The 12,780-nt window shown below is 47.5% G+C and overlaps 1 protein-coding gene across 4 annotated transcripts in view; it reads left to right on the top strand.

Annotated features, from left to right (window-relative positions):
• Nucleotides 1-5,141: 5,141 nt before the first annotated feature.
• MMP28 (matrix metallopeptidase 28) overlaps nt 5,142-12,780 on the top strand; it is a 29,841-nt gene continuing 22,202 nt past the window's right edge. The window contains exon 1 of one of the 4 annotated variants that reach the window (XM_054458302.2): nt 5,142-5,599. In XM_054458302.2, the coding sequence (XP_054314277.2) occupies nt 5,489-5,599 (111 nt within the window). In that variant the 5' untranslated portion in view covers nt 5,142-5,488. Of the gene's footprint in view, nt 5,684-12,780 lie in introns of all 4 variants that reach the window. The other 3 variants (XM_054458305.2, XM_054458303.2, XM_054458304.2) reach the window with 3 other exon arrangements.

Below are 12,780 nucleotides of genomic sequence, written 5' to 3'. Positions count from 1 at the left end.
TTTTCCTCCCATTTTATAATAGCAGAAACTCAGAGAGGTTAGTTGACCTGCAAAAGTCACACAGAATGTGAAAAAGTTGAGATTCAACCCCAGGTTTATCTTGCTCCAAATTTCTTACTTTTTTCAGTCCCGTATGAGCATATGTGTACACGTACAGGGGGAGCAGACAGTGAGGTATGCCTGTGAATGTGACCCAGACTGCTGAGACCATATCCCCACGTGCCAGAGAGAGGACATTTCCCTTCCAGAGGCAGAGACGGTTGCTAGAGTCAGGGCTTCTGGAATTGAATCACAGCTAAAAATGCAGAGGCTGTGTTCAAAAATGAATTTAAATTATCACAGCAAAAGTCCTCACAATTCAGGAAAGCCTCCTCTTCAGCTCTCCCAACCTAACATCATGTCCTCATTATTCCGCTAATTATTCCTCTGCTTACGTGTTTTTGAGGTTGGTCTCTTGAGTGCCTGTCTCCGGAGCCCAGAATTCTTCCTGAGAAAATCTACATTGTGTTCCACACACTTCCTGGGGAGGAGGAAGGGGCAGAGACAAAGCTGATTGTTCCTCATATTACGAAGAGAGAAACTGAGGCCCAGAGGAACCTTGTCCAGGTTCACACATCCTGCCTGATTCAAGGAATCCTGCTGTTGTCTTCTGTCAGAGCAGGAGGAATGGCTGGGAAGCAGCCACTGCCAGACACTCCCCTGGGCAGGCAGTGTGCCCAGGCCCTGGCATGAGTTCCACAGAATCCTGTCCACTCTGGGAGTGCTGGGAGGCACTGTGGATCTAAGCCAAGCCCCAGTGCAGAGAGAGAGAGGGAGGAGAAGCAGCTCTCTTTGAAGAGGAGGTGTGAAGAGAACTACCATCCAAGCTGGGTCAGGAATCTTCTCAGCCAAAACAGGGAGAAAAGGAAGGAGAGAAACAGACCCTGGGAAAACCTATCTTCCTCCTGGAAGCTGGTATTTACTAATTAGTAATTCAGTAGGTCTGGAGTAGGGCTCTGGAATCTGAATTTTTCAGGTGGTTCAATGCAGGTGATCTAAGAATCACATTTTATAAATTTGACTTGAGGTAGGATAGTGTAGTATTTATAGGCCCTAGATCTGGAGTTATAGCATCCAGGTTGAATTGCAGTTTCCATTATAAGATTTGTGGCCGGGTGCAGTGGCTCATGCCTATAATCCCAGCACTTTGGGAGGCTGAGGCAGGTGGATCACCTGAAGCCCAGAGTTTAAGACCAGCCTGGCCAACATGGCAAAACCCCGTCTCTACTAAAAATACAAAAAAAAAATAGCCAGGCATAGTTGCGGGCACCTGTAATCCCAGTTTCTTGGGATGCTGAGGCAGGAGAATTGTTTGAACCTGGGCGGCGGAGGTTGCAGTGAGCCGAGATCACACCATTGCACTCCAGCCTGGGCGACAGAGCGAGACTCTGTCTCAAAACAAAAAACAAAAAACGAGAAACCATTATGATTTGTGACTCTGGACAAATGATAATCTCTCTGTGCCTCAGTTTCCTCATGTTTAAAATTAGGATGCTTATAATAGTAGCTTTCTCATAAGGAAGTTGCAAAGAGTCAATGACATGATTTATGTAAAGCACATAGCACATATGTGGCCCATGTTAATTTCTCAACAAGTATTAATCACTATCATTTGTTCCAACTCCTCATTCCCGTCCCCACACCCACTCCTACCAGAGGAGGAAATAATGGTATTGGATTAACATAGGTACTTGCCACCACAGTATTCTTTTGGATGTGGGTAATCTTTGGGTCATGGTTTGAGAATCCCTGATCCAAAGCCATTCTCCAGTCACTCTCCAGATACCCTTGCTATGAACTGAGTCTCTTCTCAATAAACTGCCCTGATTTCATCTTCCTTTTCTCCTTGGACCCTCTCCCATCCTCCCAGCATCCACACAGCAAGCTGCTGCCCACCCTCCCCACCCCATCCAAAGTGATTTTGGCTCAGGATGTGTACTAGACATGAAAACATACAGCAAGTCACACTTGTGGGGCTTCATAGGCCCCTGGATTTTGAAGATCACAGAATTTGGTGCTCTGGGATTTATGAGTAATCTTCAGAGGAAGAAGGGAACCGGAACCTCCTGCTGCCCAAATTCAAACCATGGAAATATGTTATCTTCCCGGGAAAGAGACATCCTACGCAAAGACAGGGTTGAAGCCCAGGGTAAGCATATGGGTGGAGAAAGCTTTGTTCTGCATAAATTCTTGCAGGCAGTTTCAAGTCTGGATGGCACTTCAAGGTGACCACAAGCAGAGATGGCATAGGGAGAGGAAAGGATGGGATGAAATAACCCAACCAAGAACACAAAAGGAAAATAGAGAAAGTCAACTTTCAAATGCACAGTGGTGCTAGTTTGAGGGGTTCAGGGACCAGAGCTAGGCTGGGATGCAGAGAGAGGCAGGATCAGCTTTCCAAGTGGCCAAGCTTTTCTCCTCCCAGACATTTAGCCCTCCAGAGAACTATGATTTCTCCTCTTACTGTCTCTTCCCAGTGAAGCTGAAATGGAGAACCTCTGGGATGTGACACAGACAGTGTGTCTCACTATGTTGGCCAGGCTGGTCTGGAATTCCTGGGCTCAAGTGATCCTCCCATCTCGGCCTCCTGAAATGTTGGGATTACAGGTGTGAGCCACCGCGCCCAGTCAGAATAGACATTTTAGAGCAGGCATTCCCAGCCAGAATAAACATTTTAGAAACAGGTATTCCTGGCCGGGCGTGGTGGTGTGTCCTGTAGTCTCAGCTACTCTGGAGGCTGAGGTGGGAGGATGGCTTGAGCTTGAGAGGTCAAGGCTGCAGTGAGCCCTGATTATGCCACTGTACTCCAGCCTGAGAGTCAGAGCAAGACCCTGTCTCTAAAGAACGAAATAAAAAGAAACAGGCATTCCTTTGAGGGAGACTAACTGGAAACAGGTCCTGTTCACCTTCCAACCAACCAATGAAAAAGGGGCATCCGTCCTGGGCATACTAATTTTAAAAAGGCACTTCTCTGGGCAGACCAATGAGAAAAAGGATGTGCAGACGCATCCCCATCAGGGAGCCGCAGGATTTCTGGAGTTGAGGATGGATCTCTTTGCCATCTCTGCCCCCTCTCTGAGGATGCCCTCTGCACATTCATAAGAAGCATCCCTGCCTGGGTTGGTGCCCTAGAGATAGTGGACATGAAGCTGCCCTGCCCCTTGCTCTTAGAGAGCTTCCAGCCTTGCCAGGCAACTAGTAGGAAGCTCCTCCTTCCTTCTGTGAGGTGGGCGTGGCGATGAATGCCTGTAGTCCCAGCTGCTCAGGAGGATCGTTTGAGGCCAGGAGTTTGAGGCCAGCATGGGCAACACAGCAAGACCCTGTACTCAACCCATATCCCCCCAAAAAGAACAGATGGTAACACGGCTGCTGATTCAAGCAAAACCCTGCAGTGGGCCTTGGGGAGGGAGCTTCTGAAGGAGAGTGAGATAGGATTAAATCTAGTGATTTACCAAATAAAAATACAGGACTCAAGTTAAACTTGAATTTCAGATTAATGAATGTTTTAAAAAGTAACTGGGTGCTATGCAATATTTGGGACACTTATACTAAAAAATTATTCATCATTAATCTGAAATTCAGGATTAATTGGGTATCCTCTGTTTCATCTGGCAACCTTAGAGAGAGAGAAAGCGAGAGAGAGAGAGAGAGAAAGTGTGTGTGTGTGTGTGTGTGTGTGTGTGTGTGGTTACAGGTATGGCATGATATATGGTGGCTTTTACCAGCAGATGGATTTTGACAGGCCAGATAGCCCTGCTTTGGGCAGGGAGCTCTGATGATCATCAGTTGGTAAGGACACTGTGGACCAAGCTGGAGTCAGACCTAGGTTTGCCAATTCTTTCTCCAGGCAGAATCTTTCCATCCCTTCTTCTATAAAACATTAAAAAATTAGCTGGGCACGGTGACATGTGCCTGCAATCCCAGCTACTCAGGAGGCTGAGATGGGAGGATTGCTTGAGCCTTGCAAGTCAAGGCTACAGTGAGCTGTGATCGTGCTACTGCACTCCAGCTTGGGCGACAGAGCAAGACCCTGTCTTAAAAATACATATGTACATATATACACACATAAAATGTCTATTAAAAGGGCTTTTTCCAATTCCTCCACACAAGTGGTGTATTTTTCTAAATAGTACAAAAACGTTGTGTGATACCGAGGCCCTGAGCCTTAGGGTTGGAACACAGCATTATTTTTGTTCAGCACTTTAGGGATTCCAGATTATTTTGACACACATTAACTCATCTAATCCCACAATGACCCCCAGAGCTCAGTATCATTTTCCATTTGCATTTTACAAAGTAGTGAATTGAGTAGAAGTGAGACAGCAACCAGCTCTCAGTTACGCAGACAGATAATGAAAACAGTTTACTTTTTGCTCAATATGAGTTTAGCAAAGGCTTTCACGTAAACCGTTTCACTCCATCCTTCTGGGGTATATAAAATCAGGCACTTTACACTCATTTTCTCTTTTCATCCTCATGCAACCCTGGGCACTAAATATCGTATGCTGTCATTTTATTGATGAGGAAACTGACGCTCGAAGTAGTTAAATCCTTTGCCAAAGATCACACAGCTACAGCCTACCCCTTATTAAGTGCACACTTCGTGATGCCATGCACCCTGTTCAGTAATTTACAGGCGTTATTATCTCATTACATCTCCCCAACAGTCACAGAATATCGGTATTCTTATTATCCCATTTACTGATGAGAAAAGTGGGTTCAGAGTGGGTGAGTGACTGGTCCAAGACCACACAGCCAGCAGGTGGCTGAGGCAGGACTCAGAGGACTAGCAAAGGAGCAAGTCTGGAACTCAAACCCAGTTCTGACTCCAGCTCTGTGCGCCTTCTCTCGCACCCCGACCCTGGGTGAGGGCCTTGCTCCCACCCAGCTCCCCACCCAGCTGAAACAATCAACGACCCTCTGGTAGACCAGGACCTCTCTTCATCGAAGTCTTAGGTAGCCACGCTTGCCAAGAGAAGGCCTTTCTTCCTTCACCCTCCCTGGACAGATCCGGGTCAACTGGAGGTGGCGGGCGAGAGGACCGATTCGCAGGGCGGTGGCGGGCGCAGGGCGAGGCTGGGCAGCGAACGGAAGAGGCTCCGGGACCGCCGCGCGTTCCAGCGGCAGAGCAGGGTGGGTGGGGCGGGAGTGCCGGGCCTCCGCCCCCTCCGCCTGCCTTTCTTTCCTGCCTCTCTAGGTCCCCGGGGCCGGCGGACCCGCGGGCAGGCACTGCTTGGGCTGGACGACCTCTGGCCGGCTCCCGGCGAAGAGCAGCGGAGGAGCGGCCCAGCGCGCGCAGCTAGGGCACTGGTGAAACGCCGGGACAGTCCCTCTCCGTGCGGGGGCGGCGCAGAGCAGTCCCATCCCCGGGGTCCCGGGCGCGGCTGACTGCCGGCTGGTTCCCTGCGCTCAGTAGCTCCCCGAGCCAGGCTGCACCGGAGGCGGCGAGATGGTCGCGCGCCTCGGCCTCCTGCTGCGCGCCCTGCCGCTGCTACTGTGGGGCCGCCTGGACGCCCAGCCGGCGGAGCGCGGAGGCCAGGAGCTGCGCAAGGAGGCGGAGGTACGCGGTGTGTACCTGGCGGAGAGCGGTGCGTGTGCTTGAGACCTGTCAGAACTCGGCAGTCAGGCCACCCGGCAGTCGCCTGTGAGCAGACAATCTGCGTTACCCTACCCCTGTCCTCCGCCCCCTTCGCACTTGAACATAAAGAGCCAGGCAGTTTTATCCCCGTGCCAGGCTGGAACCACACAGGCACGCGGATCCGCACTGATGGGCTGGGGTGGGTGCAGAGACGAGACTGGACAGGTAAAGCCCAGAGGGGACATCCTACCCTAGCTTGGCACGGGGCCACTCTCTCTCACCACCTAGGCTGGGGAGAATGACGTTCATTCGTCGGATGCCCCCAAACCGTGTGGAAGCCTCGGTTTGGTGCTGTGGAGAGGGTACCGCTGGCTGGCCGGGACGCGGGACACAGCGCTGGCTTCCTGGCCGGGGACCGCCGCTGACCTGCTTGAGCAAGCCATTTAAACTGCTCAGAACTAGTTTCTTTGTCTGTAAAATGGGCAAGAGTAGTATACTCTCAAGGGTTGCTTCTAAGGAGCTTTAAACGGGGCTTCAGGACTGTACTTAAGGGGGCAGGAAGGTGAACCTTAGAGAGCTCCCTTTCCATTCTCTTGCTTTGGACTCAACTTGCTTGTGTAGGTTGCGCAAGGGGAATTTTTTTGTGAGGGAGGGATGGGGATCAATATAGGGCGTCTATTTTCTAGATAAAAGTGTAGGCCGGACGCGGTGGCTCACGCCTGTAGTCCAAGCACTTTGGGAGGCTGAGGCGGGCGGATAACCTTAGGTCAGGAGTTCGAGACCAGCCTGACTAAGATGATGAAACTCCGTCTCTATTAAAAATACAAAAATTAGCCAGACGTAGTGGCGGGCGCCTGTAATCCCAGCTACTCGGGAGGCTGAGGTAGGAGAATCACTTGAACCCTGGAGGCAGAGGTTGCAGTGAGCCAAGATCCTGCCATTGCACTCCAACGTGGGCGACAGAGCGAGACTCTGTCTCAAAAAAAAAAAAAAAAAGTGATTGTAATAACACAACAGTATCGTTTCTTTCCTCCCCCAAAGAAGCATGTCTGCTTGTGTTCTTAAATCTTCTCAAGAATACGGCCAGGGTCTCCACTATTTTAAGGAGAAGGGATATGAACAGGTTTTGTTTTTGTTTTGAGACAGAGTCTCGCTCTGTTGCCTGGGATGGAGTGCAATGGCTAGATCTCGGCTCACTGCAACCTCTGCCTCCCGGGTTCAAGCGATTCTCCTGCCTCAGCCTCCCAAGTAGCTGGGATTACAGGCATGCACGATCATGCCGGGCTAATTTTTGTATTTTTAGTAAAGACGGGGTTTCACCATATTGGCCAGGTTGGTCTCGAACTCCTGACCTAAGTGATCCGCCTGCCTCGGCTTCCCAAAATGCTGGGATTACAGGCGTGAGCCGCTGCATCCAGCTGGAATATGAACAGGTTCTGAATTACTGAGCCCAGTGCTCTGCCCTGAGACTCTTGCTCCTCTAAGAGCTTCTTTCCTGCCCTCAAACTGCCCGTTGAGAGCTTCTCAGTATCCTCCCTACTCCCCTTCCCTAGAAGGGCAAGCTGAATTTGGGGAAACTGCAGAATGAAGAGGGCCCTCTCTGAATGCCTCATCCTTCCATCAGCCAGCTCCCATCACTACTGGGAAATATTTGGAAATGACCCTGCTTCAACAAGGGATCATCTCTCGTCGCCTTCCACCCCTCCCCTTCCTAGCACTGGGCTCTTGCTCTGTGCTCTCTGGTTTCTCTGCGTATTCAGAGAAGCACTTTGTTTCTCTGAATTGAGACTCTTACAACATCAAGTACAGAGTCTTTGCAGCCCCAGGAGAAGGCTTCTGTCTGCCAAGCCAAGTCTTGTTAAGAGTCCCACCCCACCTCCCTGCAAGTGCGGGTCCCAGGCAATCCCTGGCAAGGGAACAGAGGCGTATCTCTGCTGTCCATGCCTGTGGTGGCCCCAGATGGAGAGAATTTCATCTTGGGGTATGCTTGGGAAACTTAATATCCAGCAGACTGAGTTTCTTTCAGTCTATTTAACATAAATTGGGGGAAGGGGATTTTTAACTCTGAGAACAAGAAAATATTTTAAAAGCATAAAAACTCTGGAAATGTGTAATGGGTGTGTATGTGTCTCTATATGCCTATGCAAGTACACGTGTGTGTGCATATATACATATATTACATATATACACACACAACTGGGGATGTGTCTATGTCTATATGTGTTTTTGTATATGGTTAATTGCATGAGCTTCAGTGCCAGAGAAACCCATATGTAAACCATGGGTAACTCATTTAACTCTATAAACCTCAGTTTTCTTCTCCATACAATGGGGGTTAATAATGCCTATTTCACAAGATTGTTGTATGGTTTCATTGAAATAACATACGTACAATGCCTAGCACAGTTCATAGGACATACAAAGCAATCTATAAAAGGAAGTTGCTCTCGATGTTGTTATTACCTTTATCATTACTTTAGAGAACTGAGCTTCGGCTTAAAGTCTGGGTTTGAAGACTAGCTCCCCCACAACAATAATACAGGACAAAATATATAACGCAACTATTTTCAGCATTGGACAACAGACAGCACAGAGCTGCAATTCCTAGAGTATTTTAGTTACTATGACTACATTACAAATTACCCCCAAAACTTAGTGAAGTAAAACAACCATTTATTAAGTTCACAGATACTGTGAGTCAAAATTTCAAATAGGGCACATCAGTGCAGCTTGTCTCCATTCTACAGTGTCTGGGGCTGGAATCATCTGAAGTGTGTTTAGATATCCGGCAGTCGATGCTGGCTGTTGGCTGGTGGCCTCAGTTATTTTTCACATGGACCTATCCACGTGGTCTGTCCATGTGGGCTAGTTTAGGCTTCCTTATAACATGGTGTCTGGGTCCTGGGGATGAGTGTCGGGAGCGGGGAGAAGAGAGAGGAACTATATCCTTTTTGTGACCTACTATTGCTTCTACTGCACTCCATTGGCTAGAGCAGTCACAGCTGCCTCCCAGGTTCAAGGGGAAAGATCATAGACCCCACAATTGCTGGGAGGAGTGTTAAAGTCACATTGTGAGAAGAACGTGGGAATGGGAGATACTGTTGTGTCATTTAGGGAACAACCATCCACAGAAGGAAAACCCAGAAAGTGAGCCCCACAGTTGCCCCAGTTCTTTGCTTGGAGACAATTCCCGACTGCAGTGCGGGGAACTAGACCTCAAGCAGAACACAGCAGTCCTGCTGTGCTGAGGGACAAAGCTCAGAGTTCAGGGCTGTTGAAGTAGCTGGAATCTGTGGAGCGGTGCGTCACAGAGGAGGGAGCTATACTGAAGGGGGTTCCCATAAGTCTGTATAGGGTTCACTGCAAGTCCTTGCCTGGGGACTGTGCTAGCACGTGTAGGGTGAGACTGTGGGATGCTTACCAGAGAACAGCTGCTATGTGATTGAGAACAGGAAAAAAGACTGGAGAAGTTGAGCAGTTCTGGAAGATATTGGCAGTCTGGGCCATCCAAAATGGAAAAAACTCTTTAACACCCTGGGCATCTATGTAAAACACCAGCAATGCCATGCTTTAGGTGTAAGCACCATGAACTAGAGTAAGACCTACTCTAACAAAGCTTGGAAATGAGTAAACATAAAACACTTATTTCCCTTGTCATAATTTCTTGTCATAAAAGACAACTGGCTGCTTAAAGCAAAATAATAACATCATAAGTTGGACTTTATTTTTATTTTTTGAGAGAGCCGTGGCTCACTGTGGCCTCAATCTCCTGGGGTCAAGTGATCCTCCTGCTTCAGCCTCCTGAGTACCTGGAACTACAGACACGCACCACCATGCCCAACTAATTTTAAAATATTTTTGTAGAGATGAGGTCTCCCCATGTTGCCCAGGCTCGTCTCAAACTCCTGGACTTAAGCAATCCTCCTGCCTCGGCCTTCCAAAGTGCTGGGATTAAGGCTGGAATTCTACTATTCTACAATAGTAGAATTTTATTTGCCCACCCCTGCTTCCCTTGGCCAGTTGCTGTGTCACTGTCATAACTACTTCTTTTACATGTGTTTTAAAGTCCAACTTATGGCGATGCCCCCTTATGGCCATAAGTTGGACTTTAAAACACATGTAAAAGTAACAGTTATGACAATGGCACAAGGCAAGTGGGGGCAGGTAAATGGAATTCTACTATTGTAAGATTAGTACTTTTGTGGCTGGGCACAGTAACTCACGCCTGTAATCCCAGCACTTTGGGAGGCCGAGGCTGGAGGATTGCTTGAGCCAAGGAGTTTGAAACCAGCCTGGGCAACATAGAGAGACCCTGTCCCTACAAATTTTTTTTTAAAAAAGCATTAATACATTTGTGATTTGGAATGTCAGTGTGAAGTGGGAAATGGGATGTGTCAAGTGGGAAGTGAGAGATGGAGGTTTCACCATGTTGGCCAGGCTGATTTCAAACTCCTGACCTCAAATGATCCCTGCCTTGGACTCCCAAATTGCTGGGATTACAGACTTGAACCACCATACCCAGCCTCTACAGACTAATTTCTGTGTATATATATTTGGATATCCTGGACATTTCATATAAATGGATCGTATTAGATGTGGCCTTTTGGAACTGGATAGTTGGAAACTTTAACACCACTCTCCCAATAATGAATAGAAAAAATAGACCAAAAAAATCAGTCAGGATGTAGCAGACTTGAACAATACTGTAAACCTTCTTGACCTAATTGATGTTGATAGAAAACTACACTTGAGAACTCCAGATACACATTCTTTTCAGGTGCATATCAATAATTTACCAACTGAGACCATAGGCTGGGCCATAAAATAAGTCTCAGTTCATTTAAAAAATTTAAATTTTGCAAAAGGCTGGGTGTGGTGGCTCATGCCTGTAATCCCAGCACTTTGGGAGGCCGTGGCAGGAGGATCATTTGAGGTCAGGAGTTGGAGACCAGCCTGACCAACATGGTGAAACCTCATCTCTACTGAAAATAGTAAAAATTAGCCAGGTGTAGTGGCAAACGCCTGTAATTTCAGCTAGTCGGGAGGCTGAGGCAGAATTGCTTGAACCCAGAAGGCGGAGGTTGCAGTGAGCCGAGATCACGCTGTTGCACTTCAGCCTGGGCAACAGAGCAAGACTCTGTCTCAAAAAAAAAAAAAAAAAAAAAAAAGCCAGGTGCGGTGGCTCCTGCCTGTAATCCCAGCACTTTGGGAGGCTGAGGCGGGTGGATCACCTGAGATCAGGAGTTCGAAACTAGCCTGGCCAACATCATGAAACCCCGTCTCTACTAAAAATACAAAAATTAGCCGGGCATGGTGGTGTGTGCCTGTAATTCCAGCTACTCGGGAGGCAGAGACAGGAGAATTGCTTGAAACCAGGAGGCGGAGGTTGCAGTGAGCTGAGATCGTGCCACTGCACTCTAGCTTGAGCAACAGAGCGAGACTCCATCTTAAAAAAAAAAAAAAAAAAAAAAAAAAAAAATTAAATGTTGCAAATTATGTTTTCTTACCAAAACAGAACTAGTTTTAAAATCAGTAACAGTAAGACATGTAGCAAAGCCCCAGATATTTGGAAATTAAACAACACACTCCTAAATTACCCATGAGTTGATTCAGAAATCATCAGATCAATGAAACTAAATAATAATGAAAATACAACATTTCATATCAATATTTGTGGGATGCAGCTAAAGCAGTGCTTTAAATGAAATTTACAGCTTTAAATTCCTATAGTAAGAAAGAAGAAGAGTTTTAGGTCAGTAATTTAAGCTTCCACTTTAAGAATCTGAAGAAAGAACAAATTAAACCAATAGAGCACAGGAAAGAAAGAAATAATAAAAAACAGCTGTGTGATCATAGGTAGTTCCCTCACTTGTCTGCGGTTTCCTCTCCTGTAAAATAAGACGGCTACATTTCTTAAATGACTTCTAAGGTTCTCTGTAGCTCTAACACTGTTTGGCTTTGGTGTGCTTGTATGCTTGTGCCTCTATATATGTGTGTGCCTGTGTGTGTGTATACATCATCTGCCTCTGTGTCCATGTCTGTCTGTCTGGATGTGCCTGTGTTCTCAAGTCTCTGTGTGTATTCCTGCACCCTGTGTACATGGCTCTATGTGTCCCCTCTGTGCACACAATGTAACAAATTTGAGGCCTTTCCAGAGTGGGCTTTGCTCGGGAGGAGACTAACTGCTTACAAAGCTGTGTTGTGAACAAACAAGTTCATTGTTGCCCACTTAGGAAAACTAGAGCTGCTCACAGCACTAATAAGTAGGAAGAGTATGCTCTGCTGAGTTGCAAGATTGAGAATTAACAGATGACATCATCACCCTGTCCCCCACTCCCATTCCAAGCCAGACACTGTCCTGTGCTTGGGTAACAGATTCCCAAGGGATCTATCTATCATTTGCTTTGCTTGGACCTTCTTTAGAACAGCCAGGCAGTAGTTTCAGGACCTGCCTTCCACTGGGTGGTCTAGCTATATCTGTACAGCTACTGCCAGTGTGCCAGTACCAGGAGCTGGATAGTTTGTTTCTCCAGGGAGACACTGGAGCTTCTGTGGAGTATCCACCCCCAGATGCAGTGTCTGTTTCTCATACCCCAGAGCCATTCATTTGACTTTTTGTGAGTCAGAAACCCAGAAGCCTGGGTGTGGAAGCCGTTCCCAAGAACTTAGCTCAGTGACTCATGGGTATAGGGTGAATAGAAGTGCAGAAGAGGCTCTGAAGTGTCCTAGAGGACCACAGTTGGTGGAAAAGCACTTGTCTAGCCAATTACCAGGATTTGGGCAGTGGAAGCATGACCCTAATAGCAGGGAGACATGGTTGGACAATATCTCCCTAAACCCACCCTTGATCAAGGCATTATTTTGTGCCCTAAACTTAGCCCCACAAGTCTGGTGAGAAACATGAGTCCATACATTATAGTTATTTGGCATTAGAGAAAGAGTACAAGACGTGGTCTGGATAAAGACTAACTGGCTAGTGTTTTCCATCTTCCTTAACGACAGAAAATGAAAGGAGGCCTGGCCACAATGGCTCATGATGGCTGTAATCCCAGCACTTTGGGAGGCCAAGGTAGAAGGATCATTTGAGGCCAGGAGTTCGAGACCAGCCTGGGCAACATAGAGAGACCCCCATCTCTACAAAAATTAAAAAATTAGCCAGGCAC

This window comes from Pongo pygmaeus, chromosome 19 (assembly GCF_028885625.2).
Source record: "Pongo pygmaeus isolate AG05252 chromosome 19, NHGRI_mPonPyg2-v2.0_pri, whole genome shotgun sequence".
Taxonomy (NCBI): Eukaryota; Metazoa; Chordata; class Mammalia; order Primates; family Hominidae; genus Pongo; species Pongo pygmaeus.
The sequence above is the reverse complement of the archived record's forward strand: the minus strand, read 5'-3'. Positions and strand labels throughout refer to the sequence as shown.